Source organism: Rhinolophus sinicus, chromosome 8 (genome assembly GCF_057876585.1).
Source record: "Rhinolophus sinicus isolate RSI-liver-muscle chromosome 8, RSI-T2T, whole genome shotgun sequence".
Lineage (NCBI taxonomy): Eukaryota > Metazoa > Chordata > Mammalia > Chiroptera > Rhinolophidae > Rhinolophus > Rhinolophus sinicus.
Window position 1 is genome coordinate 4,913,020 of NC_142508.1, and position 24,230 is coordinate 4,937,249.

The window sequence follows — 24,230 nt, forward strand, 5'->3', positions numbered from 1 at the left end:
AAATTATCGAGCCTGAGAGGTTTGTGAGAACTCCTGGATTTGTACCCGGCTGGTCAAAAGTGAGAGTGTCTGGACCCCAAACTTGTGGCTGATCTGAACTGAGGGCCGCCTTGGAGAGGACCGTGTGCCTAAGCTGTGGATTCTGGCCTAACTCCACGCCGTTGGTTCTAGAAGTCTTTGCAGAGATGGAGCTAATTACAAAACAAGAGTTCAAAAAATAAACATGAATAGTTTAGAATCAGTGGCTAAAACAAAATGACATTCCACAGAATCTTCACAAGGCTGAGTTTAGGTTCAAAACATGGATGGTGTGCTGGTCGGGGTCCTGGCAGGAAGAAGATGGCCCCCTCCCTCCAACATTGTTAATTCGATGAGAATTTAATGGAGGGGTGGGCTATCAAGACGTGGGCAGTGCTTGGGAGCCAAGAAAGGATGCTAGTGCTTGAGGAGTGGCCTTGGAGGGAGGGCACTGTTATTCCTGGATGGAAAGACAAGGGGAGGGAGCTTGACGGCAGGGCCAGGGAAGGGTTCTGAGGCTGACAGACAGAAGGCAGGGTACAGGAGGGCACAAGGCAGACCTGATTTCTCTCAGCTCTTGCCTTCCATATTTCTTGGCAGCGTCTCACTGGCCAAAGCCAGTGGCCATGGAGCCAAGAGGTCAGCCTCCTCTAGGGGAAGAGAAGAGTGAGAGTAATGGAGCAGGGCCAACGCGAATGGCTGGGACTCACAGGGTGGGAGAAAATTTGCTTGGGAGCATATCATCCAAAAGGAACCTGGAGTGACATTCTGGGTTCATTCGTTCATTCATTCATTCATTCATTCATTCATTCATTCAATAACTCTTTCTTAGAGTCTATTATGTGTTTTGCACTGCTTGTCCTTTGGCTACATTACTGAACAAAATAACATACATCCTTGCCCACGTACTTTCCTTTTTAGGATGGGGAGACGTGGAAAAAAAACAGGCACTAGCTTAGGAAATGATACATTCTCTTTCCCTCAAATGAGAGCAACACAAGGAGGCTAGGACTGCCCTCATCAGGTGGCTGAGGTGGCCTCCCTGAGACAAGGTGAGCTGGGGAAGGATGTGAGGAAGTCAGCCCGGCAGATACGCCAGGAGCGCCCACTCCAGGCGCAGAGAGCAGTGCGAGCTCCCTGACAGCGGGACTTCCGGGCAGTGCAGCCAGTGAGCCCAGTGTGGTGTGAACAAAGCATAGGCTCACAAGGAGGCGGTGACGCCAGAGAGGGTCCACGGGCTAATTCATGGAAGGTCTCGCAGGCCATCACAAAACCTATGGCTTTGCCTCTGAGAAAAGCCAGGACCGTGAGTGGGCATTGAGCAGAGGAGCAACGTGATCTGACGTCCTTCTTAAATGATGGGAAGTTGGTGTGTAGGTTGCCCCTGCAGGGCTGAGGGAGGGAGTGCGGAACCCAGGGAGAGGACGGTTGCCAGGAGGTCTGACGGAAGCTCAGGCTGTGCAGCAGCTCTGGACGTGGTGAGACCAGTCAGAGTCTGGGTGTTTTCAAAGTGTGGCCAATAAGATTTTCTGAGAGGCTGGATGTAAAGTGTGAGAGCAAGACAGTGATATCCCAAGGTTCTAGGCGGGAGCAGCTGGAAGGATGGAGTAGTCATCCACTAAACTGGAAAGGCTGCAAATGAGGCAGGTCATGGAGCTGGGGCAGGTCAGGAGGTCAGATTTTGAGGTATGGAGTTTGAAATGTTTATTAGACATCCAGTAGTTGGTTAGATGTCCAGTACTCAGTTTGGTGTATGAATCTGGACTTGTGGGACCGGTTCAGGTTGACGTAATAATTTGGGAGTTTTGGGCATGTAGACAAAATGTAAAGACATACCACTGGGTGAAACCACTAAGGGAGTGGAAAAAAACAGAAAAGGACTAAAAACTGAGCCTAGAAGTACACCAACTGAAAGAGGTGAGGCAGGAGACTGAACAGAAGGGTCAATGAAGACACAAGAAGACGGTGATGCCCTCAAAGGCCATGGATTACGTGTGTCGAATATCGCCTCTAAGTGGAGTAATATGACAACTGAAATTAGCCCTTGGATGTAGTAGTGAGGAGGTCACTGATGGCCTGATGACCACCATGGAGAGCAGCTGTAGGGGAGTGCGCAAAAGCATGACTGGGAATGGGTGGAAGAGAAAATGGGAGACAGAAATACCCATGACACACGCATCTGGCCACTGAATTGTATCTAAAACACGTAAAGAACTTTCATGACTCAATAATAAAAAGGCAACAGTCCAATAAGAAAAGGGGGAAGGACTTGAACAGACATTTTACAAAAGATTTACTGACGGCCAACAAGCCATGAACAGTTGTTCCCCATCACTTGTCAGGGAGATGAAAATGAAAACCAACACGAGACACCATGACACACCTACCTGAGTGTCTATACTTAAAACGATGGACAATATCAAATACTGCTGACTATGGGGAGCAACTGGAACCCTCCAGCTTTGCCGAAGGGGACATACAATAGAAAACAGTTTCTTACGAAGTTAAACATGCACTTACCACACAACCCATCAATTCCATTCCCAGGTAGTTACTCAAGAGAAATGAAAAAAGGATGTCCACTATCTATATAAGTGTGCAAACATTCATAACAGGTGTGTTTATAGTACCCGCGAAGAGGGTTATAATACCCCCGATGTCCATCAGAAAGTGAATGAAGAAACAAATGGCGCTATGCTCTGAAATGAAACACTGTGTAGCCAGAAAAAAATCCAACCACAGACACACACAACAGCAAGAATGACTCAGAACCAGTAGGCAGAGCCAAAGGAGCCAGACGTAAACTACTGCATACTCTATGATTCCATTTACAGTGGTACCTTGGTTTTCAAATGTCTCTGTTGACAAACATTTCGGTTTACGAAAGCCGTAAATTTTATGGATCTATGGTATCGTTAGATAGTAAAATTCATGCTAAATTTGCAGTTTTAGGGGTTGATTTTAAAGGCCTGGAATGGATTAATCCGTTTTGCATTACTTGCTATGGGGAAACCGTGCCTTGGTTTTCGAACGTTTCAGAACTCGAACGGTCTTCTGGAATGGATTCTGTTAAAAAACCAACTGTATATGAGGGTATGGAACAGGCAGAACAAGCCTGTGGTTTTACAAAAGCAGAAGTGTGACCAGCGGTTGCTTGGGGCAATGGATGGTGGGACTAGAGCTTGAGAGACCTTCTGGGGTACTGGAAACGTTTTCTATTTTGACAGTGGTGATGGTTCCATGGGTGTGCACACCTGTCCAAACTCATAATTCTGCACAATTCAAGGGTGTACTTTTATTTCATGCATTTTACACCGCAATTCAGTTGATCAAAAACAAAAAAGAGAGAGAGTGTGGGAGAAGCTGACCTGAAACAGTGAACACACAAGTATCTCCAGGAGTGTTATTGCCAAGAAAAACAAAAAAAAGGAGAAAGTGGGTTCAGGAGAAAATTGTGTTTTAAGGGAGAGAAATGTCCACATGTTTGTCTGTTGGTGGGAATGAGCCACCAACAGATGGAGAAGGAGGACGGAGAAGTGTCATAACTACAGAGAAGTGTCGTCACAATGTCCTCTGAGTAGGCAAGACGGCATTAGTGGGAAAATGGAGGGACTGGCTTTCAACCTCTCAAGCAAACTTAATTTTCCTCTGTGCTCTTTTCTGAATTAGAAAGCCACAATAAGGGGCATTTTAAAAAGAAGAACAGCTTGTTTTCTATAGCTGGTGAAGTCAGGCGGGGGCCGGTGGTGAGTCTAAGTTAGGTCAGGGGTTGGAATTCATGGTCCAGGAGGACCATCCGCTTCTAGAATGATTCTAAGCAAGTTTACATTAAGTTTGCATGTATATGATAGTTTATAAGGAAGCACTTGAAGAGGTTTGTCACAATCATCTTTGTTCTTGTATCTAGGGAAAGAGGTAGAAAAGGATATTATTATAGTCAGATGGGGGAAACTGAGGCACCAAGAGATTTCTGTCTAATCCAAGTTCACCAAGTCAGTAGTAAATATTCCACTTAATACACATTACTCTGTGCAAGCTAGCCTGTTACGTGTCATTAGAAAGAACATTTCCTGACTCCCTGCAATTTTAGAACTCCCTGTCACTATAGACGAATCCTGTGTTTGTTATTGTTGAAGAAACGAAACTGTACTTTCGATCACTATCGTTCTCCTAACCCCAGGAGCGAATGGTTTTCCTAAGTAAATGGTATTCCTTGATCAACGGTTCTTTGCCAGATTTTTTAAAATACTGAAAAATATTTAAATGCTGTGTGTCTCATCAGACTACGTGTAGTTGAGGGCTTTATGGTTCTAAACCTATTTAATAAAACAACATTTTCCTCTTTATTGGCTGGTCTTCTAGGTTTCCAGGTTTGCTCAAATTGTGATTGTGGAATGATTCTCGTATGTAGGGTGTTTAAATAAAGCAATCCCAGGTGTTTTTTTTATTTTATTGATCTTTTTAATGCACTGGCTTCAGTATTTACATGAGTTTGAGTTTGTTTCTTTAATGGTCTTTCAACAGAGCTTCAGCTGACCTGGTTCTTTTTGCATTCACAGTACTGTAACGGCAGAAACAGACTAATAATAAAAATGAACTCATTTTATGTGGTTGAAAAGGTTATGTTTCTATTGATTTTAACTGGAATATAGGTAAAGTCTGTGATAATGAAAAAAACTCGGCAAACACATCCCTTTTAGTACAGAGGGTCCAGCGATATTGCTTTGCCAGTGGGTGTTGGCAGCAGTAAGAATATTCAGGAGGAAGTCTAACCGTCGGCATTATCAGAGGACTGATAGCTACGTCCTTCAAATTCTGTTCCAGGTGAAAAGAGTGGAAACGTGTACCAAGGAAACTGTTGTAATACAGAGTGGCTTCAGAATGTGGGGTACATGCCATGGGCCAAAACGCTCAGCCTGGTGACCAGTTGTACCGGCTTACAAAAAGCAGGACAGCGCAGCACCCTGGGAACGCTGCAGTTTTTTCATGCTATGTTTGGACCCTGTTCCAGGAAGTAGAATGGAGGGAGGGTGGGAGAATTTAGTAGAGATGATGAAGAATGGGAAATAGAAAAGACTAGAAGAAATGATGTAAGAGAGATAAGAAGAGCATTCAATCTTCCTGTGACCCAGCCCTGCATAAGTGTGCATGTGTGTGTGTGTGTGTGTGTGTGTGTGGGTGTGGGTGTGGGTGGGTGTGTGTGCAAGCTACAACAAAACCGACTGAGATAACTCCCAGCTGAAAGCCTGTTAGATGTAGTTTTGGACTTGGATCCTGTGTTCAAATCTACTCCAGAAAAGGCTTGGGTGAATCTGTGGCTCTTGAACCTCACGGAGACCCCAGACCCGCTCTTTACCTTGCCCGGATCCCAGCTCTTCTGTCATCAGTCTTCTACAGAAGGTCTAGTTCCTGACACTCTGCCTGGGTTCCCTTGGCAGACTTGGGAAGAAAGACTACGCTGCTGAAAGGATTTGGGAGAAGGAGGAGAAATACGAAGAACAACCTCCAAAAAGTTTGGCCCTTTTCTTCCTCCTCAACATCATCATCTAAGATTTCTTGAAGGTCAACTCCAGGTCAGAGCCCACCTTAGTACATGACATGCATTGTTTCAATGAGTCTGCAAACAGCCCTGTGGGCACATACTCTTCTTTACGCCATTTTATGGTTGACAAACCTGAGCACCGAGCACCGAGACTAAGTAAGTTACAAAGACCAAGAGGACGTGTACCTCCTGAGAGGTACAGCCCAGAGGTCTGTGGGCCGGTCAAGGCCCAGCTTCTTCACGATGCCAGCCTGGACCTCGTGCCACAACCAAGCTAGGCTGGCCCGGTGCCCACGGCACTCTCCTGGGCAGGGGCACCTGGCATCGCCTCTGCCTATGTCCTCCTCTTGCCCATTTGGACTCCATCTCCTTTCATGGATCTTCTCATCTGTGCAACCCATCCGCCTTTGCATCCATCCCTGGAAGCAGGACAGGTTTTCAGAGAAGGCCACAGAAACCTGTCAACTACTTCACTGCTGCCAGCAGGCTCTCTGCTGTTCAGCTGTGGGGTCACGCACACAAGCGCAGGTAGAAGATACGGGGCTGACAGTCCCAATCCTGGTGTCATTTTCACAGGGGACCAGGAGCCAGGCTGGTAGAGTGGGATAATTTCTACTGTCTATTCTCACAGTTCAACCTCTGGGACGGCCCTGGGTGACAATATCAGGAAGGATGTTTGACAGAGGGGCAGCCATTTACTCAGTTGCTTTATTCTCTGACCCCCCCCCCTCCCTTTTGGTGCCTTCCCTTCATCCTCACTCTTGAACTACAGGCCCAGACCTTCTCTACTACCCACAAAGTTTGTTTTAATGCCACCCCCTCCAACATTTGCAGCATATTTCCTCATCTCAAACATATCAGAGTAGGATTAATTGCTTCGATTCACGAAGTGATGATGAGGGAAGAATGCAATTCAACTACACCTTAAAAACGGAAAGAATCCATGCACTCTAAAAAGCATCACGGGTATGGTGTGTGCTCAGAATCCCTTATTTAGAAACTCGATTCAGTCATTTATTCAGCCACTCAGCAAACACTCCCTGAGGCACTCCCGTGCCCAGGGCTGGGGTCAGAGCTACCAACGTGCAAGTGTAAGCAAAATCCCCTTTGACCCCAGTGGCGGGCTTCCACTTGTATAAGCAACACCCAGTCCCACCGCTGTCACGGCATTTCACAGTGGGTGCAAATGACCCATGCCAGAACCCACGACTCTGGATTTAGACCAGCATTTGTAGCAAACCTCCCCTGAACTAGCTCTCCTTCCCCTCTCAGCACCAGTTACGGCCAAGGACCACTAGAGGGCAGGCTGACACTAGCTCAGGACCCGCTCCAGGCCACCGCTCCATCAATACCCTCAGGCTCCCAGGGCTGACTTTTCCCTGTCTTGAGTAGAAGGGCAGCAGGTAACCCTTCAGAACCTCAGACGGCATGTTGAGATACATTTATTTTTCAGAGAGTAGATAAATTTACGTGAGATAGGAGCCTGCTTTCAGTTACCTCTGCATGGAAAACAACCCGCTCTGCCTATTGTGCTGAAAAATAGCTTTGAGCATTACAATCTCTGAGAGTGATTTTAGTGCACTGCAGATGGATATAACAATATAATGCCTCACAGATTGGACTCTGGTTTTCAGGCCAGACAAAATAGAAATCCAGCAACCTTATCTGCTTTCTTAGAGATGATTTATATGCTCAATGTGCTTGGAAGAAAAAAAATGAACTCTCCGACGTTGGGTTTATAAGCTTTGGCTGTGTTCTGGAGAAGGAAAGAGAGAACTGACACCTCCAACCCTGAACTGGGTCAGAAATTGCATCGCGACGGCTTTCCCACTGAGCTGTGAGAAATGCAAAGCAAAGTAAACACATTTTCCCGGAGTGTAGGAATGGAGGTCCCGTCCAACCCTGCGTAATTCATCTGCAGACGAAATTGCTTTCGAGAAGAAATGAAAAAAACTTGGACGTGCTGATGTGTTCATTATGGGTCTTTTTCTGTTTCAGAGCAGATGAGGGTGATGGGTTGAACTTATTTTTTCTTAGGTTCTTCTGCCTGATTTTTCTGAATTGCGGAGGAGTAAACATTGAATCCTTGCTGTGAAAGGTGAGTAAGAGAATGTGGTCCTCTCACCCCCACGGCAAACCTTTAAGGAACAGCTTGGAAGCCTTCCTAAGTCTTCTCGGATCCATTCCGCCCACCCCCAGGATGATTGATGTCACCCCATTTTTGTGTTTGCTCAGCACAAGCTTACACTTCAATTGGGCCTTGGTTCATGTCTGTGTGATCGATGGGCTCTTCTGCTAGACTCTGGCTCACAGAGGCCACAGCCCCATGGCCCACTGAGAACATTCCAGGTGCCTGGGACTTGCTCGGTGGGCAGACTCGCAAATCAAGGAGCAGGAGGCGTGGTCCTGAAGACCCTGTTGATAATGACTAGCTTGGTGATCTATTATTATTATTATTGTTTTAGCTTTTGAGACAGAGAAGGGAATTGAGAAGGAGGCAGTGGAGTAGCATTTGTTGGCAGATAGACGGTGCTAAATGTTTTTATGTCGACTTGCATTTAACACATACAAACCCCATTAAAAGTAGGCGGCCTTATTCCTAGTTTACAAATAAGGAAACAGAGAGTTCGGGAACTTGCCAGAGAACACAAGAGTTTTGAAGTGGAGGAGCCAGTCCCTAAGGACTCTGATGCATTTATGTTTCAGTGACAACCTCTGAATTTAGCAACCCCCACCCATGGGGGTCTCTGCTTAGACTCATGCCATGCTTAAGGGAAATCTCTCTTTATGAGCTACGGCCCTACTGCCAGCCCAAAGTGCTAATATTTCCTTCTGCAATATCCCCTCTCTATTATTTACATGTTGATAGGGAGACCAATCTGATAAAGTGTCTTCTAGAGCAGGATTAGGTGCAACAGGTTCCTGCTATCTAGAGAAACGTGTATCGAGTGTATACGAGGTTGGACAATTAAGTTCGCAAACTCACCCTAGAAAAAGTGCTACATACTTCATTGCTGAATATCACTACGGTCACCTTTGAAGTAGTCCCCTTGGGAATCTATGCACCGACGCCAGCACCTAGTCCACCCTTCAAAGCCATTTTGGAACTCTTTTTCTGGAATGGCCATCAAAGTTGTCGTCATATTACCCTGGATGTCCTGAATGTCATCAAAATGTATTCTTTCAATATTTCCTTTATCTTCTGGTAAAGAAAGAAGTCATTGGGGTTCAGATCAGGTGAGTAGGGAGGGTGTTCCAATACAGTTATTTGTTTACTGGCTAAAAACTCTCTCACAGACAGTGCCGTGTGAGCTGGTACATTGTCGTGATGCAAGAGCCATGAATTGTTGGCGAAAAGTTCAGGTCGTCTAACTTTTTCACACAGCCTCTTCAGCACTTCCAAATGGAAAATTTGGTCAATTATTTGTCCAGTTGGTACAAATTTATAATGAATAATCCCTCAGATATCAAAAAAGGTGAGCAACATCATTGCAACAAGTTCATGAACATAATCGTCAGGCCTCGTGTACATCTTTTCTTTCCTCCCAAAATATGAACTCCTTGATGGTAGAAGATACACCTTGCTCACCCCATTGCCAACTCATCACTGTCTACCTGAATTTCTTTCCTCCAGTAGACACCCGGCATATCCTTGTTCCCCTCAAATTTATTTATTTGAGGTTGAGTAAACGTCAGAGGCACTCCGTATCAGGTAGCCTCACGGAAGGGTACTGAGGACCAACTGATTTCATCCACGTCTGGCTTAAGAACGGTTGCTGTTTGGAACTTTGCTGTCATGCGGTGCACTGGGCAGTAGTCATGGGTAAGAGATACTGTCCATCAGAGGTCATCGTGTTCAATTCTTAGCGACTCTCCTATGGTTTTAAATATAAGTGCCTCTTTTAATGGAACAGTCCAGAACCATCTTGAGAATATTTTCTCTTTTCCAGCAGGATCTTAATCTCATCTCCACTGCATATCTCAGAATTATTTCCCTAAATATGGGGTGCCCAGACCTCTAGGTGTGGAGACGGCCTTAGTTTCAAGCTATGGATTGATCCATGCCCTCCACAGAATTAAACAGAGTGAGTCAGTCTTCCATGAAAGTGGAAGGTGAAGCAGGAATACACTTGCTGAGAATCCCATAGGGACTGACTGAGTGCATCCGAGTGTTTCTGGGAGGGAAGACGCTGGAGACTTTCAAGGGCTCATCATTATTCTTGCGTTCACCTCCCGTCTGCCAAGCACGCTGCTAGTGCACAAGCAAGGCTGTGAGCTCGTCACCCAGAGCGGATAAACACTAAACGAGCCGAAGGGAAGACGTTACAGTAAATGCAATTTCAAGAAGAGAGCCGTAGGCTAGCTGGGTCAACTTTCTTTATTTGTTCTGACAGCCCTAAAAAGATTTAATGCTTCCAAATAGTGTTATTTTCTTTAATAAAGGCTTCAACAACCTCTGATATTAAAATTTTCAGGAGTATTTACATCTGTACACGTTTTCTTCATTGTTCTTTAAGGGCAGAAAGTTCAAAGGAAATAAAGGCGGGCGTATTTAAATAATTCATTTCAGCTCCAGTGTCTGATTTCAGTCCAGACTCCATGTTACCACAGAAGGAAGCATGGAACAACGGGAAGACAGGTTCTGTTCATGCTTACTAGAACATTGCACGTGAAACTTTTTATGTGTGGCCGAAAACACTGGCCTTACAGTTGTACTTAGTTCTTTTCACTCATAGAAATGAGGATTTTATGACAGTCAGCAATGCCATTAGGCCATTTCTTTGAACAAATGTGTTTTCACCCCCACTACATTATGTTTTTCCAAGGAGACTATCACCTAATTTAGAATTTCAAAAATGAATATCATTTTTCACAAATTGCAGTAGGTGATGTATCTTGTTTAGCGTAAACAGTATTCATGGTTTGTTTTAAAGGCTCCAAGTCATTAGTTTTATAAAACTGAGATCCTATTGCATACTCTTTTATATACCTTTTGTCTGTTATCTAACAATACATTGTAGTGAAGGGGTGCAGACCAGGCCTCCCCCACAGGTGCTACTTTGTCATGTGGATTATTTTGAGCTGAAGGCAATGGAGACCCTGAAGGCTAAGGAGAAACTTCTGCCTTTCCTTAACTATCTAGAAGAATTCAAATTGTGGGCCTCGCCCATAATAAGAATTATTGCCAGAGGTCACCTTTTTTGACCTATCTACAAGTGGTTCCCATACTTGTATGTGTGTAATTACATTTGGTTGTTTTCTCTTGTGACTCCGTCTCACATAAGTTTAATGGTTAAACCAGCTGGTAGATCCTGGAAGGGTAGAGGAAAATGTCTTCCTCCCCCACAGTAGAAACCATACCGAGTCAGTTTTCTAACTCGGTTTCCTAATTAGGCGGAGGTGTTGGCCTATTTGAGGAAGGGCCGTCTGTTGCATCTGACCATCCCAACTCTCCCATGTTCGATTTCAGACCAGTGTTTAGAGTCTGGGCTTGGGGATCAGGCAGACCTGGATTTGTACCTCAACTCTGCCCCTTACTCACCCCTCTTTGTCTCTGCTTTATCGTCTATAAAATGGGAATAACGGTATCTTTCTCGTAGGAGTGTTATTTACCTAAAGTGCAGCCTGTAAAGCACTAAGAAAAGAGTGGTTCACAGTACAAGAAATACTGATGGCTTTTACTACTGCTAGTACTAGTACTGCTGGTATTACCACACTTACTATTACTGCTGTTAGCATTATTACTGCCTGAATAGGGTTTTCCCTTATTGGGTTGAAGTGGAATTCCTGGCATCTTTATTAATATTTTTGAGAAAAAAATTAAACCAAATAATCTTAGCCGATCAAACAATTTTTAAAAAGTTGCTCTAGCCAACTCTTTTCCTAAAGAGCCTTTGAACATGCCCGTTTCACCTTCTGGCTGCAGGTGGCATTTTCTGAGCCGCACAGAAGGTTGTCTTATCACCTTCCAGGCTGCACACTCCACCTTCCTGTCTCTCAACACAACATACGTAGGTCACAACAGTTCATCAGACAAGCATGCGACTCACTGTCTCCCACTCCCACCCTAATCGACTCCAAACAAAACACGAACTCCCCCAAAGACTTACTTTTATTTAAACTTCCTAAAAATTTTCAGAAGTTTAGAAGGCAAACTGGCAGGGGTGAGCCCGGCTCCTTTGACTGTTTATAATGGCAATGGGGTGAGTGACGAGTGACCAGTGGAGGAGGGGTCTGGTGACCTGGGCTCTAGGTAAGGTCTGTCTCTTGTGATGGATCCCTGGGATCTTGTTAGTCGCCTAAACTTTCTTAATCTCTGTTTTCTCAGCTCTTGCATGGGCCTAATAGCATCAGCTTGTCCCAATCAGAAGGCTGAGCGTATCAAATGAGGATATACCGTGTTTCCCTGAAAATAAGACCTAGCTGGACCATCAGCTCTAATGCGTCTTTTGGAGCAAAAATTAATAGAAGACCTGGTTTTATTTTAATATAAGACTGGGTATAATAATAATATAATATAATATAATATAATACCAGGTATAATATAATATAATACAATATGATACTGGATATAATATAATATAATATAATACTGGGTATAATATAATATAATATAATATAATACCAGGTATAATATAACACTGGGTATAATATAATACAATACAGTACAATGTAATATAATACAAGGTATAATATAGTATAATATAATATAATATAATATAATATAATATAATACCGGGCCTTATATTATTTTTTGCTCCAAAATGTGTATTAGAGCTGATGGTCTGGCTAGGTCTTATTTTCAGGGAAACACGGTATATGAAAGTGTTTTGAGTGCTGCGTAATATGATTATTAAGGCCCTTCCAGGGCAGAGAGATTTTTCTCCTGGATTGAGGAGATTTCTTGAAATGACTCACAATCAAACCGATCTCCACACACAGAAAGCGGTGAATTGGGGGCCCCTGCCCATCAATGTTTCATGTCAATTAACATATATCGCTTCCCTATAAGCCCACAATTGAATTACTTTTCACTTTACCTCTAATAAAATCCCTCCAACAATTTTTCGTTGCTGCTGTTCTCTACTTATTTATTTTTGACCTACAAAAGCTGGACATAATGAATGCACACAATTTGGTGAGTTTGGAGACAAGTATAACCCGTGAAACCATCACCACAGTCTATGCCCATGCACACATACATTCCCGCCCAAAGTTTCCTCCTGCCCGTTTTTTATTATCAGTTTGTTAGTGGAGAAGATACCTAACCTAAGTTCTACTCTCTTAGCAAATATGCGAGTACACAGTACAGTATTAACCACAGTTACAGTGCTGTACCGATCTCTGGGACTCACCCTGCTCGTATAACTGAAAGTTCGTACCCCTTGACTAATACTTTCATGCTTCCTCCTTCCAGCCCCTGGCAACAACCATTCCATTCTCTGCTTCTGACTGAGTCTGAGTAGCTCAGATTCATCAGACACATGGCATTGTGTAGTATTTGTCCCTCCAACAATTTTTGACAAAACTCTGCCTGTGCCCCAGATACTGACTTGACAGCATTCAATACCCATACAGGACTATGGACTGTGTGATGTTACCTATTTCAGAATTAGCATGTCTCCAGGTAATACTTTTTACGAAGCCTACTCCAGGGGTGGCCTTTTCTACTCATGGGATGGAAGGAGGAGTAAGTCTATAAAATATTCATGCTCTTGTATCATTGTTCAGCATTTTGTTCTCCTTTGGAACACACACACTCCCTCTCCGTCCCCCCTTTTTGTCTTAAACATTCTTCCCTCTCTCTCTTGCTCCTCACTTGTCAGCGTCCCACCCTTTCTTCAAGATCTTGTAGATATAGCCCTGAGCTACTAATATTTTACTCGCTCATCTTCTGACATTAGTACAAACAACTTTTTATCAGGTTACTTATATAGGGTGCACCTGCCTCCATTACATTCTACCCAACTCTAGGGACCGTCATGTGTGAAGGATACCTGCATTGTACCACTACATGGACAAGAAATAGTTATTTGTATCAAGTCTCTGAAAAACATTATTTGTTTTGTATGAGAGCAGCTCATATTCCGCCAACTAATACATAGATTGGTACGTCGTAGAGGAGTGCTGCCATAACAGAAACCTAAAATATTGGCTGTGCGTTTAGGTGGCATGAGGGATAGTATTAGAGGTGGGAAAGATGGATAACTGTGGTACGCAATAAAATATTTCATACGACGGTCACCTCATGTAACCTGGAAGGCAGACTAAATTCCTGCAATGTGTAGCTTTAGGAAAAGAACTTCGAAATCGCCAGAATGATCATGGCTATCACTTGCTTCCTGGTGCCCAGGTCAAGGAAAAGATGAGGTCAGAAAATAATTGGCCAGTTTCCAAACATCAATGGAAGGGAGTGAAGACCCAAAATTTAGAGCCTTAAACCAGAGAGTAAGACATAAAATTGCAAAAAGCTTTAAGCAACAAAGGCACATTATGATTTCTTGGTTCAGCAAATTGACTTAACTCCATTGGTGAAATTAAAATTAACTTCCCACCTAAGCCTTTGTTTCAGATGCCCTCAAGGTAGCTGCCATGACCTTGAGAGAGAGAGGCCTGGGACATCTGGAAGCAAATGATTACGTAGGTCCAAGATTTATGTCCAGGAAGGAATATAGAATGATCTATATGAAACTGACTACAGCAAGTACATCAGAATCCAATTCAGGTTTTGAAGGAACTGTACTGGCAACGAAACCACAAGTCTGGTCGATAAAAGGCTCGTGAGTCTAAAACAACCCTCAGTATAATTAACACCGACAGGAAATGGACCCAGAAAGCTGCACAGCTTCAAGGAATGCATTGTCCCTAACGGTCCATTCAGAGGTGGCCATGGCAGATCTTGGACAAAGAACCTTCCAGAAACAGAGCTACGGAGGGCCAGGCAAATAATGGACAGGAATTTGGTCAAATCAAGGAACCACTCTTACTACAAAGGGGGTGGGGGGGACTCAAGGCGATGGTGCCCACCCAGCATGATCTCATCACTGCTAGACACCACAGGACCTTCCTCTTCTGAAAAGATATCTGATGTAAGACAGACTTCACTGGGGTAAGCCACTGTGACTTTAGGGTTAATTTGTTACAGCAACTGGTGTTATCTTAATATTTGCATGTTTTCCTCTACCCCTAGCATTTAGCATACATTGCTTGTTGCTACTGGTTACACTTCTCTGACCATTTTTAGGATCCAAACTCAATATATAGCTCAATTAGCAACTGATACAACTGTTTTTATATAATTTGGTTGAAAATCTGATTAATAGCAGGCAACAAATTATAACCCTTATTTTAGGAGACGGAATTCAGTGAATTTTTTGAAATTTTCAATTGTTTTGAAAATTCCTGATGAAAACAACTGAAGGCATGGTCTACAGGGTATAAGAACCCGGGGACCTAACCATCATTTGTTCCCGAGGACTTGAAATTATTTCTAAAGAAAGTCCTTATTTTGATTGCAGGAAATCTGTTAGCTTCTTCTTGGCAAAGACGGGATGGCCCCCCAGTTAGACGAAAGGCAAAATGATACATCCTGGCCATATGTTCATTTGATTTTTAAGAGAATGTGGATTCTGAGTATCTGTGCCAGAGAATATATCCCTGAACTCTCTATTGTCTAATTTCTATCAAAACCCCAAAGTATGTGATAGTTATTCAGAGAACATAGAGCTTATTCATTTTTCTTTTTTTGAGCTAGCTTTACCCTTGGAGCAGGCCAGAACACCAGTAAGCTGTGCCATTTCAGCCCCACCCCCCCCTTACCTCTCCATCACCCTGTCCCACCCCACTCCCTACTGAACTGTCTGGGCTGAAATCCATTTCTGAGTCATGCTTGACTTTCCGAAGGAGGTTCTACATCCAGACATCTCACAGAAAACGTTTTCTTGTGAAAAGTATTCGTTGAGGACATGCTGTTCAAGACACTGTCTTTCTCGGGGCTGACTATGTGACGAGGGGGACAAAGGGCCTCCACTATCGTTGCATTTTACCAAAGATCTGAAGAAAGAGAGCAAAATGCCATCATCTGTAATGTTTGGGTGGTGGATACCTAGGTGTGTGTTGATCCTTCTCTGCGCATTTGCGTGGTTTTGAACTACTGCGTAATAGTATAAACAACAGCAATGACAGGTAACACAGTGATCGTTCCGTCTCTTGCCAGACAGTGGGATCCACTTTCAAAACATCATGACCATCCTTCCAATAGACATCTCTCTATTAGACAGCGGTTAAGACACGCGTCCACTTCTCAGGGCGACAGACCCCGTGCAACCATGATTGTGCTACTTGCTGCTTTCTAACTTTGGCTGAGTTACATTCACACGGGGTGAGGATTACATGACTGAATTTGGGTAACGTGCTCAGCACCCTGCCCAGGGCACCATAAACACCCATAAACATGAGCCGTTATCATGCACGTGACATTGTCTAACTGGTCCATGCTGTGGGCAGCTTCCTACGCCAGCAAACATTAGCCATGGTATTAAAAACACAAAAATGATAGAATAAGAAAACTTTCAATTCTCTAGAGGAACTGATGTACTTTGTCCTTATAGGTTGTGGCCTTCCGGCCACAAAGAAGTTCTGGGTCCAATTGATGCAAGTGGTTGAGACCTGAGGACCCGGGTAATTATGATCTGTTTCCCCCGTCTTGGAGCCCTACTTTTTGTGACTTAATTTAATTCTCAGTGTCATTGTATGTTCCCCTACAAGCCACCCTAGGTCCTTTGTACAACACGGTGGGGATGAAAGGAAGGAAAGAAGAAAAAAGACGTGGACAGCAGGAAGGAAGGAAAGTAAGAAGAAAGGATTTGAAATACAAGAACATGAAAACTATTCATTGTAAGGTTCGGTTCCTGGATGTGTGCTAATTAGCATAATTTTTCATTGCATATAGTACTTTTTCAGGTTCTCTCTGTCTGCACTGGGTTTGTTTTGCATTTTGACTGGCATTAAGCCTTGAGCTATTATCCCCAGTGCAACTGTGAGTTTTCATAAATGACGCCACTTGAGGGTTGTCACGGGTTCTGGTTCTCTCTGCTGTCTGACATCTCCTAGAGTCAGTTCTTCATTATCTGTGTGGAGACGGGGCACTTTGGTTTTTGGCAGCAAATGTTTCAGCCAAGGTCAATTTCCCTCAAGTGCTCAGCACCATTTCAGATGGGGTGTGCTCAGGGAATGCAAATTAATTTAATGTTAGCTTTGGCCAAACTCTGCTAGGAAAGTAAGCCTGCTTGTAAAAACATTGTACGCTGATGAACATCATCTAAATTACCCAGTGTTTGAGAGTATACCAATGTATAGCGTTTTACCTTAATTCCAAGAGCATCATTCCATAGAACTTTTAAACTCATCTTTGGATTAGTCTTTTGTTCTTTGATTAGAAGTACATCTTAATTTGACATTGTTTAAATATCAGTGTCGTTATATTTTATTAAAACTGGGGGATATCAGAATAGGTTGATTTGAGGATATATGCATGTTTCATATTTTTGATTGATTATAAAAATACCACATATGCTTCTAATAGAAAGTGAGGAAATACAGACAACTCTAGAGGAAATTAAACTATCTGTAATCCTTCACACAGAAATAACCATAAATAACATTTTATTATATGTCTCTCCATACATTCCTGAGGGTGTGGAAGTTCTCAGGATGGATTTGTAGATTGCTTCAAGAAAAAAAAATTAGAGTGTTTTTTGGGGTTCTAAAGATCCTTTTTAGACTTACTTCCATGCTGTGCAAGACCCGCTGCCTGAAAGAAAGGAGGGCAAGGAGTCTGTCCATTTCTCTAGCAGGAGTCGCCATATCTTTTCCTCCGCTACCATCTCTACCTTGAGGTGCCATCTGGGCTGGACTGGAGAGGCTGGGCTGAGAGCGCCCCAGACCATGAAGTCCTTCCCAGCTGAATTCAAGTGGGTTGCAGTAGCTGGCTTTCTAAACCCATTCAGAAATCTCAGTGCAGTTGTGTCGCATTGTTTGACAGAGGAAGAGGGAGGGCAGGACTTTCCAACACGCTGGGTCCGAATCCTATGGTAGAAATCCTTCCCTGCCTTGGAGGGTGCTTCTCCTTAGCCTCTTTCCTTCCCACAAAGCACTGAACAGCCCACCTTTTTTCATAGCAATCAAGTTTCCTTTTTCTGGAACGGTGTCCTTGTTGCCTTGGAGGATTCTCCTCAAGTTCCCACTCTGATTATGAGATTTGATTAGGAGCTATCAGTCATTGGTCCCAAGAGTGAGCACGTGACCTAAGCCAGGCCAATCAGAGACCTTCCCTGGGATTTAAAAAGGAGAACCAAGATACTAGGACCTTTCTTTTGGTAGCAAAACTGGGAAGATGTGAGCCCAGTACTGCAGTGTCCGTGAAAGATGGAGTCTTCAGTGAGAGGTATTAATCCAGTCCTCTGAGAGAGGTGGACAAGCAGAGATGTTAGAGGGATGGAGGAGGGGGGCAGGGAGGTGAGAGAGGGAATAATGGAGGGAGGGAAGAAGGGAGGGAGGGAGTGAGGGAGGGAGAGAGAGGGACAGACGGGGGGGGGAGAGGGAGAGGGAGAGAGAGAGAGAGAGAGAGAGAGAGAGAGAGAGAGAGAGAGAGAGAGAGAGGTTCAATGGCATCCTACTCTTTGTATTGATCCTCTAGGTCCCCTGGATTCTCTTCCAAAATTTTGGTTTTTTCCTTCCTTAAATTCCATGACCTATCCCAAGAATTTTTCCTAGAAATGAATTCAGAGTTGGTTTTCTGTCATTTGCAATCAGAAGAAGCCTGAGCAACAGAACCAGACTCTCCCCACAGTCCCTCCTCTGTCCCCTGGGTTCCCTGAAATCCTCTGGCTCCATCACCAGCTGGATTTCTGGGCTCTCGTGCTTCAAAAGCCCTAAGTTCTTAAAAGAGCCCACCCCACTCCCCTCCCTCAGGGCAATCTCTAATTCACTGTGGCAGACAGCCGGTGGCATTAAGCTGATGTTTGTTCTTAAAGAGTTGTTGGTTAGTTCCAAAGAATCTCCAGTTGGCAGAATGTGCCAGAAGGGAGCCCTTCTTACCCTACCCTTTCTCCAGACTCTCATTTTGGGAAATATACCCAGAAGTGGATTATTTAGACTATCAGCTCTACCCTCCGCTCCCACTCCCCCACCCTCATCTTTACACGTGGTTCCACAACCACAGTCTTGGTCCTAATACACAAGGCATTTTCTTGGAGACCGTGAGGATCAACCCGGCAAGAGTCTCTTTCTGTAGCGGTTTCCTCTATTATACTGTCCTTAAAAACAATTGTTGAGTTCTTTTTAACTTTTAATATTACTTTGCAATGGGGAAACGGTGAGATAAATCACTTACTTTACAAGAGATGACAGATGGCTTGGTTTAAAACAAGAGAACGTCTCTGATCAAAAGCCAGTAAACACGATGGTATAAATCTTACTAATTCTGGACTTTCTGAATACACCTTGAGTTATGGTTAAAGATGGGCTTGGTTTACTCAGCACCTACTATGTGCCAGGCACTGAACTACATGCAGGGACTCTGGTCTTCACTATGAGATAATCTTATTTACCTCACATTCGATTGACTGCACAGTGAGCTATAACTGTCGTTTTCCTAGGAAAGACCTCTCCTTAAAATACCCTCTGGCACTTACTGCTAAAGGCCAAGTGGAAACTCCATATCAAGTTATGAATTTGACATCCACCGCTGCTCAGAAAGAGACAGGATTTGTGCCTTTTCTTTGCAATCTGAATTTCCCACAGCAAGCTGCCGAATCCGAAGGAGGTCTGAGAGGCTGCTGAACCCCTGCCAAATGACACTCCACTCCACTGACAAAACAGCAGCCCCTGATGTTCTTTCTGCTGACAGGTATCTATTTTGAACTCCTTCTAGAGAATGCAGTGACAGTTCCCATCCTTGATCTTTCGGCTTAGTTCCCAGGGAGACCTCCTCACGTTATGTTTTATTCATGGTGTCACCCAGGCTGGCTTCTTCATCGGAAAAATTGGGGGTGGGGGTAGGGACAATCAATGAACCTGAAATAAAATTTGAGTGTCATAATAAAACCATCCCTTTGTGTGCTGAAAGGCTGCACCCAAACTATGAGATTCCGGGGGAGGTCTGTGTTTTGAGGCTTTTTAAGGCAAAGCATCCACAGAGACAAAAATATATAGTTATTCATACTGTGGTGGGGTAGTGAAAGAAACAGGCCCGATAAACCAGAATAACCTTTGCTGGAAACACAGTAAGCTTCAGACATCTGAGAGCAGGGGGAACAAAGATGGCGCGGTGGATAAAAACAGGAGACTGACAGCCGTGAGGGCCACAAGTGGGAACGTGGCGAAGAATATACAGAGCAGACCTTGATTCTAGCGTCTCCCTAAGACATTTCATCCCCATCAACTTCATCTTTGTCTTTGCTGTAAAGAACTAAGTATCTTCCGACTTTACTAGTTAGGGATTCGTAGGAGACGGTACAAGCAATCGTTTCTTCCATCTGCCCCATCCCCATGGCAAAACCAAACAGAACCAATGGCCGTGTATCACACTGTGTCGTATAAAAATGGACACGTTTACCTTGAGAATTATGGTCTTCTCGTGACGGGTGATGTTGACACTGTGGGGTTGTCCATTCGCCATGTTCCTGTGGTCTACATCAATATTATACGGTTCTCTGGTGCCGCCCAGGTTGTACCGAATCTGTAAGCTTCCTGGATAAAGCACAGAACAGACTCAGCAACTCTTTGCTCTGGGTTCCATTTCCTATAACTTTCCTCACCCCCCCACTGACACTTTGGTTTCCACTAAACTCAGCTCTCTCCTTCGATGTCCATCAACCCCAATGCCGTTCTGACTCATATGTGCTAATCCACACAGGTGACCAGCACTGGGCACCCGTGTGTTGATGGTCTGCCAACAATGAGCCGTCAGCGTGACCATCGTCTCAAAGTTGTAGCAGCTGATGGTATAAATGATCCAAGCTGGAAGCGTGCCTGGGAAGGAAGAATGAGAGCATCTACTACGTGGGACTGTGGAGATGCCTGCAGGCCCTACAAAATACTCTGTGAAATACAAAAATAAATGCACGAGGCAGGGAGGGTCTCATGGCACCAGCAAAGGGTGCCATTTGGCATATGAAAGAATCGTGAGCAGACAGTATTACAAATAAACATAATTTATAAAAGATAAATACATGGGATTTTGGGTGGCTTCACAGAGACCAAGAAAGCAATGCAAAGGATTTTTCCTAGAGGTGAGAGACTGCATCAATCCAAACGCAAAACAAAGGGCTTCCAGGTCCCCGAGTCCTCAGCGTCTGTGACAGCTCACTTTACCTCGACAAATTAGTCTTTTCCCCCCGGCTTCTTGTTTCTTCCCACTAATGACAAACAATATGCAGAAAGACTAATGTAATAGTCTAGTCCCTGCTTTTAATTAATCTGCACAGCAAACATAATTTTATGTCTTATTTATGATTTTCAAAAACATCAGTATTTTTATCTAATTTTTCAGTCAAAGTGGAATCTTTATGGTAATAGCTTTTGACATCTCAGAGCTTAAAAATGGAGCCAGCAGGCTTGTGAGCGTTTGACCAATCGTAAATCACCTCATAGATTCTTCTTTGTTGTCACTTTCGTTTTCCTTCGAGAGGAACAAAACTGATATTCTGATTTTTAAGTTGTGAAATAAAACAAGATAATTAGAACTTTGTAGAAAGGAAAAAAAAAAAAAAATCAAAGAAAGTCACCGGAAACTCCACCATCCAGAGATAACTACTCTAAATATTTGGCGGTATCTCTTTCCAGATACTTCTCCACCCTTATATGCACATAAATGAACGCAACTGTTTCTAAATGCTGCCCTTCCTTCTTCAGGCATTCTAGCATTACGTGTGCCACTTAAAATATTCCACCATGTTTCCAGAGTTGAAAGAAACATTCATCAGAACAATCAAGAAGGAACTGCATTGCCTACTCTTGTTTTCTAAACAAATTGACGAACCTTCACGCTTCTGAGTTTCACCTTGGTGGTGCTTTACCCTAGATTCCTGCGCTTATGGCGTTTTAACCAAGTGCTGTTGCCTTCGGTCTCCTGATGTGTCTAAATTCACCCCCTCTTCTCCATCCCTGTGAGCACAGGGCCTCCACTGGCACCTGGAACGCCCTTGTGTGACTCCCACGGGAGCCTGTGCACCCGGCTGGTGCAGCTCCACACGCGGCTCCTGGCCTGTCTTCCCTGTGCCGGCCATTGCATGTCAATGACCGGACGGCCACCCCCTGAGCTTCACCTGGGTCATCTCCTGCCTGGATCACCTGATCCTAATCAGTCTGTCCTTTAAAAGTGACCATCTCGACCTCATCTCACTCTCGGGTGAATTCCCATTTTCTCTGCTTCCTCACCACGAACCCCATTAAAGGAAGTATCTTATTGGCGCCTCAAACACAACATATGCAAAACCAAACTCTCAATCTTTCCCCCCCAAAAGGTATTCCATCGCAATCTCCCACATTTCCACATTTCACTTCGTCCTTCCAGTTATTCCTGCCAAAAGCTCCGATGCCTCACTTCCTCCTAGAGCACACATATGATCTGCTGGCAAATCTTGGCTCTTCAAAGTGTCCCTTGAATTTGTTGCTTTTTGTCACTCCATCACTTCCTCTAGACGAAGTCACCACCATTTTTTGCCTGAATTATTGTACTAGCCCCCATGCTAACTGCCTTGTTTCTTCCCTGCCCTCACCTTCCTCAGTCCAACCCAGCTTCTGCTCCTCACAGACCCGGCCTCCTCTCCACCTGGCAGTCAGAACCATTTCTTGCTTAGGCCACTCCAATGGCTTCCTGTGTCACTCCAAGTAAAAATCAAAGCTTTCATTACGGCCCACCAGGCCCTAGCTAGTCTTCCCCTATCACCTGTGACCTAATGTCTTATTACTCTCACCTGTCCCCAGTGGCCTTCTTGCTCTTTCCCCAGAAGCCAGCATGGTCCTGCCTCAGGGTCTTTGAACTTGCTGGTTCTTCCATCTCGGATGCTCATTCCTCAGTCATCTGCCTGGCTGACCCCGGCCCCCCTTTTGGTCTTTGCTCAGATATTGTCTTCTCAGTGATTATTCTTGTGATTTCCTCATTAAAAGCAGAATTTACCCAGTTCTTTCCCTCAGCCAGACCCTCATTTTTCTGTCTTATTTTTTCCCTATGATAGTTCTTACCAAATAACATACTACTTCTTGTATTTTCTTTCATGTCTGTCTTCTCCCACTTAAATGTAAGCTCCGTAAGAACAATAATTTTTGTTTCTATTCTTTATGACTTTGTTCTAAATGTTTAGAATAATGCCTGATACTTAGAAAGTGCTGAGTAAGTATTTGTTGAATGAATGAATGATGGTCTCATAGCTTCTGTTCTTTTTCCTTCCCCAAGTTTTCTTTGCAGAGAGAGAGGTCTTTTCGATGCATAATTGATAATTTCTGGTTCACTTAAAACTCTTCAAAGCCTTCCGGTTGCTCATAAGATGAAGACATACATCCTTAATGAAGCTTATGATACCCTGACTCATCTGAGTTCCGCCTGTTACTTTATTTTCAGTCCATGCCACTTACCTTCTCACTTTTTGCATTCAAACTACCTTCGACTTCTCTTATTCCCCAGAAAATACAATTCTCCTTCCTACCTCAAGAACTCTGAATATGCTGTTCCCTTTTCCTGAGCTGCTGCTCTCCCCATTCTTCAGTGTTTTACCCTGTTTTTTCCCCTTTACCCTAACAGCATTAAAAAATAATCTACTGTTTAGGAGTGAAGGAGATGATTAGGCAGTTATGCGAACAATATGCAGAAAAATCGAGTTAAGGTATTATGCTCCGCTTTACTTTTGTGCTCTAACCTTGTATAATCACAGCCAATTCTCTTAAATATATAGTTATAGTCATTCATCATTTATTTATTCATTTCTTCGGAATACATGTATTTAGTGCCCATGCAAAGCACTGGTGTACCCAAGTTTTCAAGGTCTGAAAGTGAGCTCTTTGGCTGGCTGTAAGTGTGGAGTTCACTTCTAATGCACCTGTCCCAACCCCCTCGTGTGGGCCAGGCTGTGCCCAGACCTGGGGATACAATGAGAAGTAGGAGAAGGCTCTGTGTTTGCAGGCTAGAGATCAGAGGAACTGGTAAGTATGCAAAACTACTGGACATTTCCCTGCCTACTGTATCCCTTTATGTCCTGGATCCCTTTAGGTTCCCCAGCTTATTAAACTCACTATTAAGTTGTTTTCATTCTTTTTTTCTCTGTTCTGGCTTTCTTGAACTTCATAAATATGATTTAAAATGTCTATAACTGCTTCACTTAATGGCAACAGAAATTATGTGCTTTGAGAAAAAAGATGAGCTGGAACTTTAAATTTATATGTAGTGAATATCTATAAACAGTAATGGCAATATTCTTAAATAATAAAATTCAAATGATATATTTATTCCTTTCAAATAATAGCACAAGAAAACTACTAAATGATTATAGGGAGAATATTAATATTTGGTCGTTAAAGTAAAATATTATTAAAGGGAAGAGATACTTCATTTCCTGCAGCTCACGTTCATCTCCCAAGGGAATTAAAGCTGTTAAAAGGGGCAGCTCCTTTA

The 24,230-nt window shown here is 43.7% G+C and overlaps 1 protein-coding gene across 1 annotated transcript in view; it reads right to left on the reverse strand.

Annotated features, from left to right (window-relative positions):
• Window positions 1-24,230, reverse strand: part of CNTNAP2 (contactin associated protein 2) — a 1,494,727-nt gene that overhangs the window by 95,016 nt on the left and 1,375,481 nt on the right. The window contains exon 20 of the mRNA XM_088799852.1: window positions 20,178-20,311. Coding sequence (XP_088655978.1) covers window positions 20,178-20,311 — 134 coding nt within the window. The remainder of the gene's footprint in view (window positions 1-20,177; window positions 20,312-24,230) is intronic.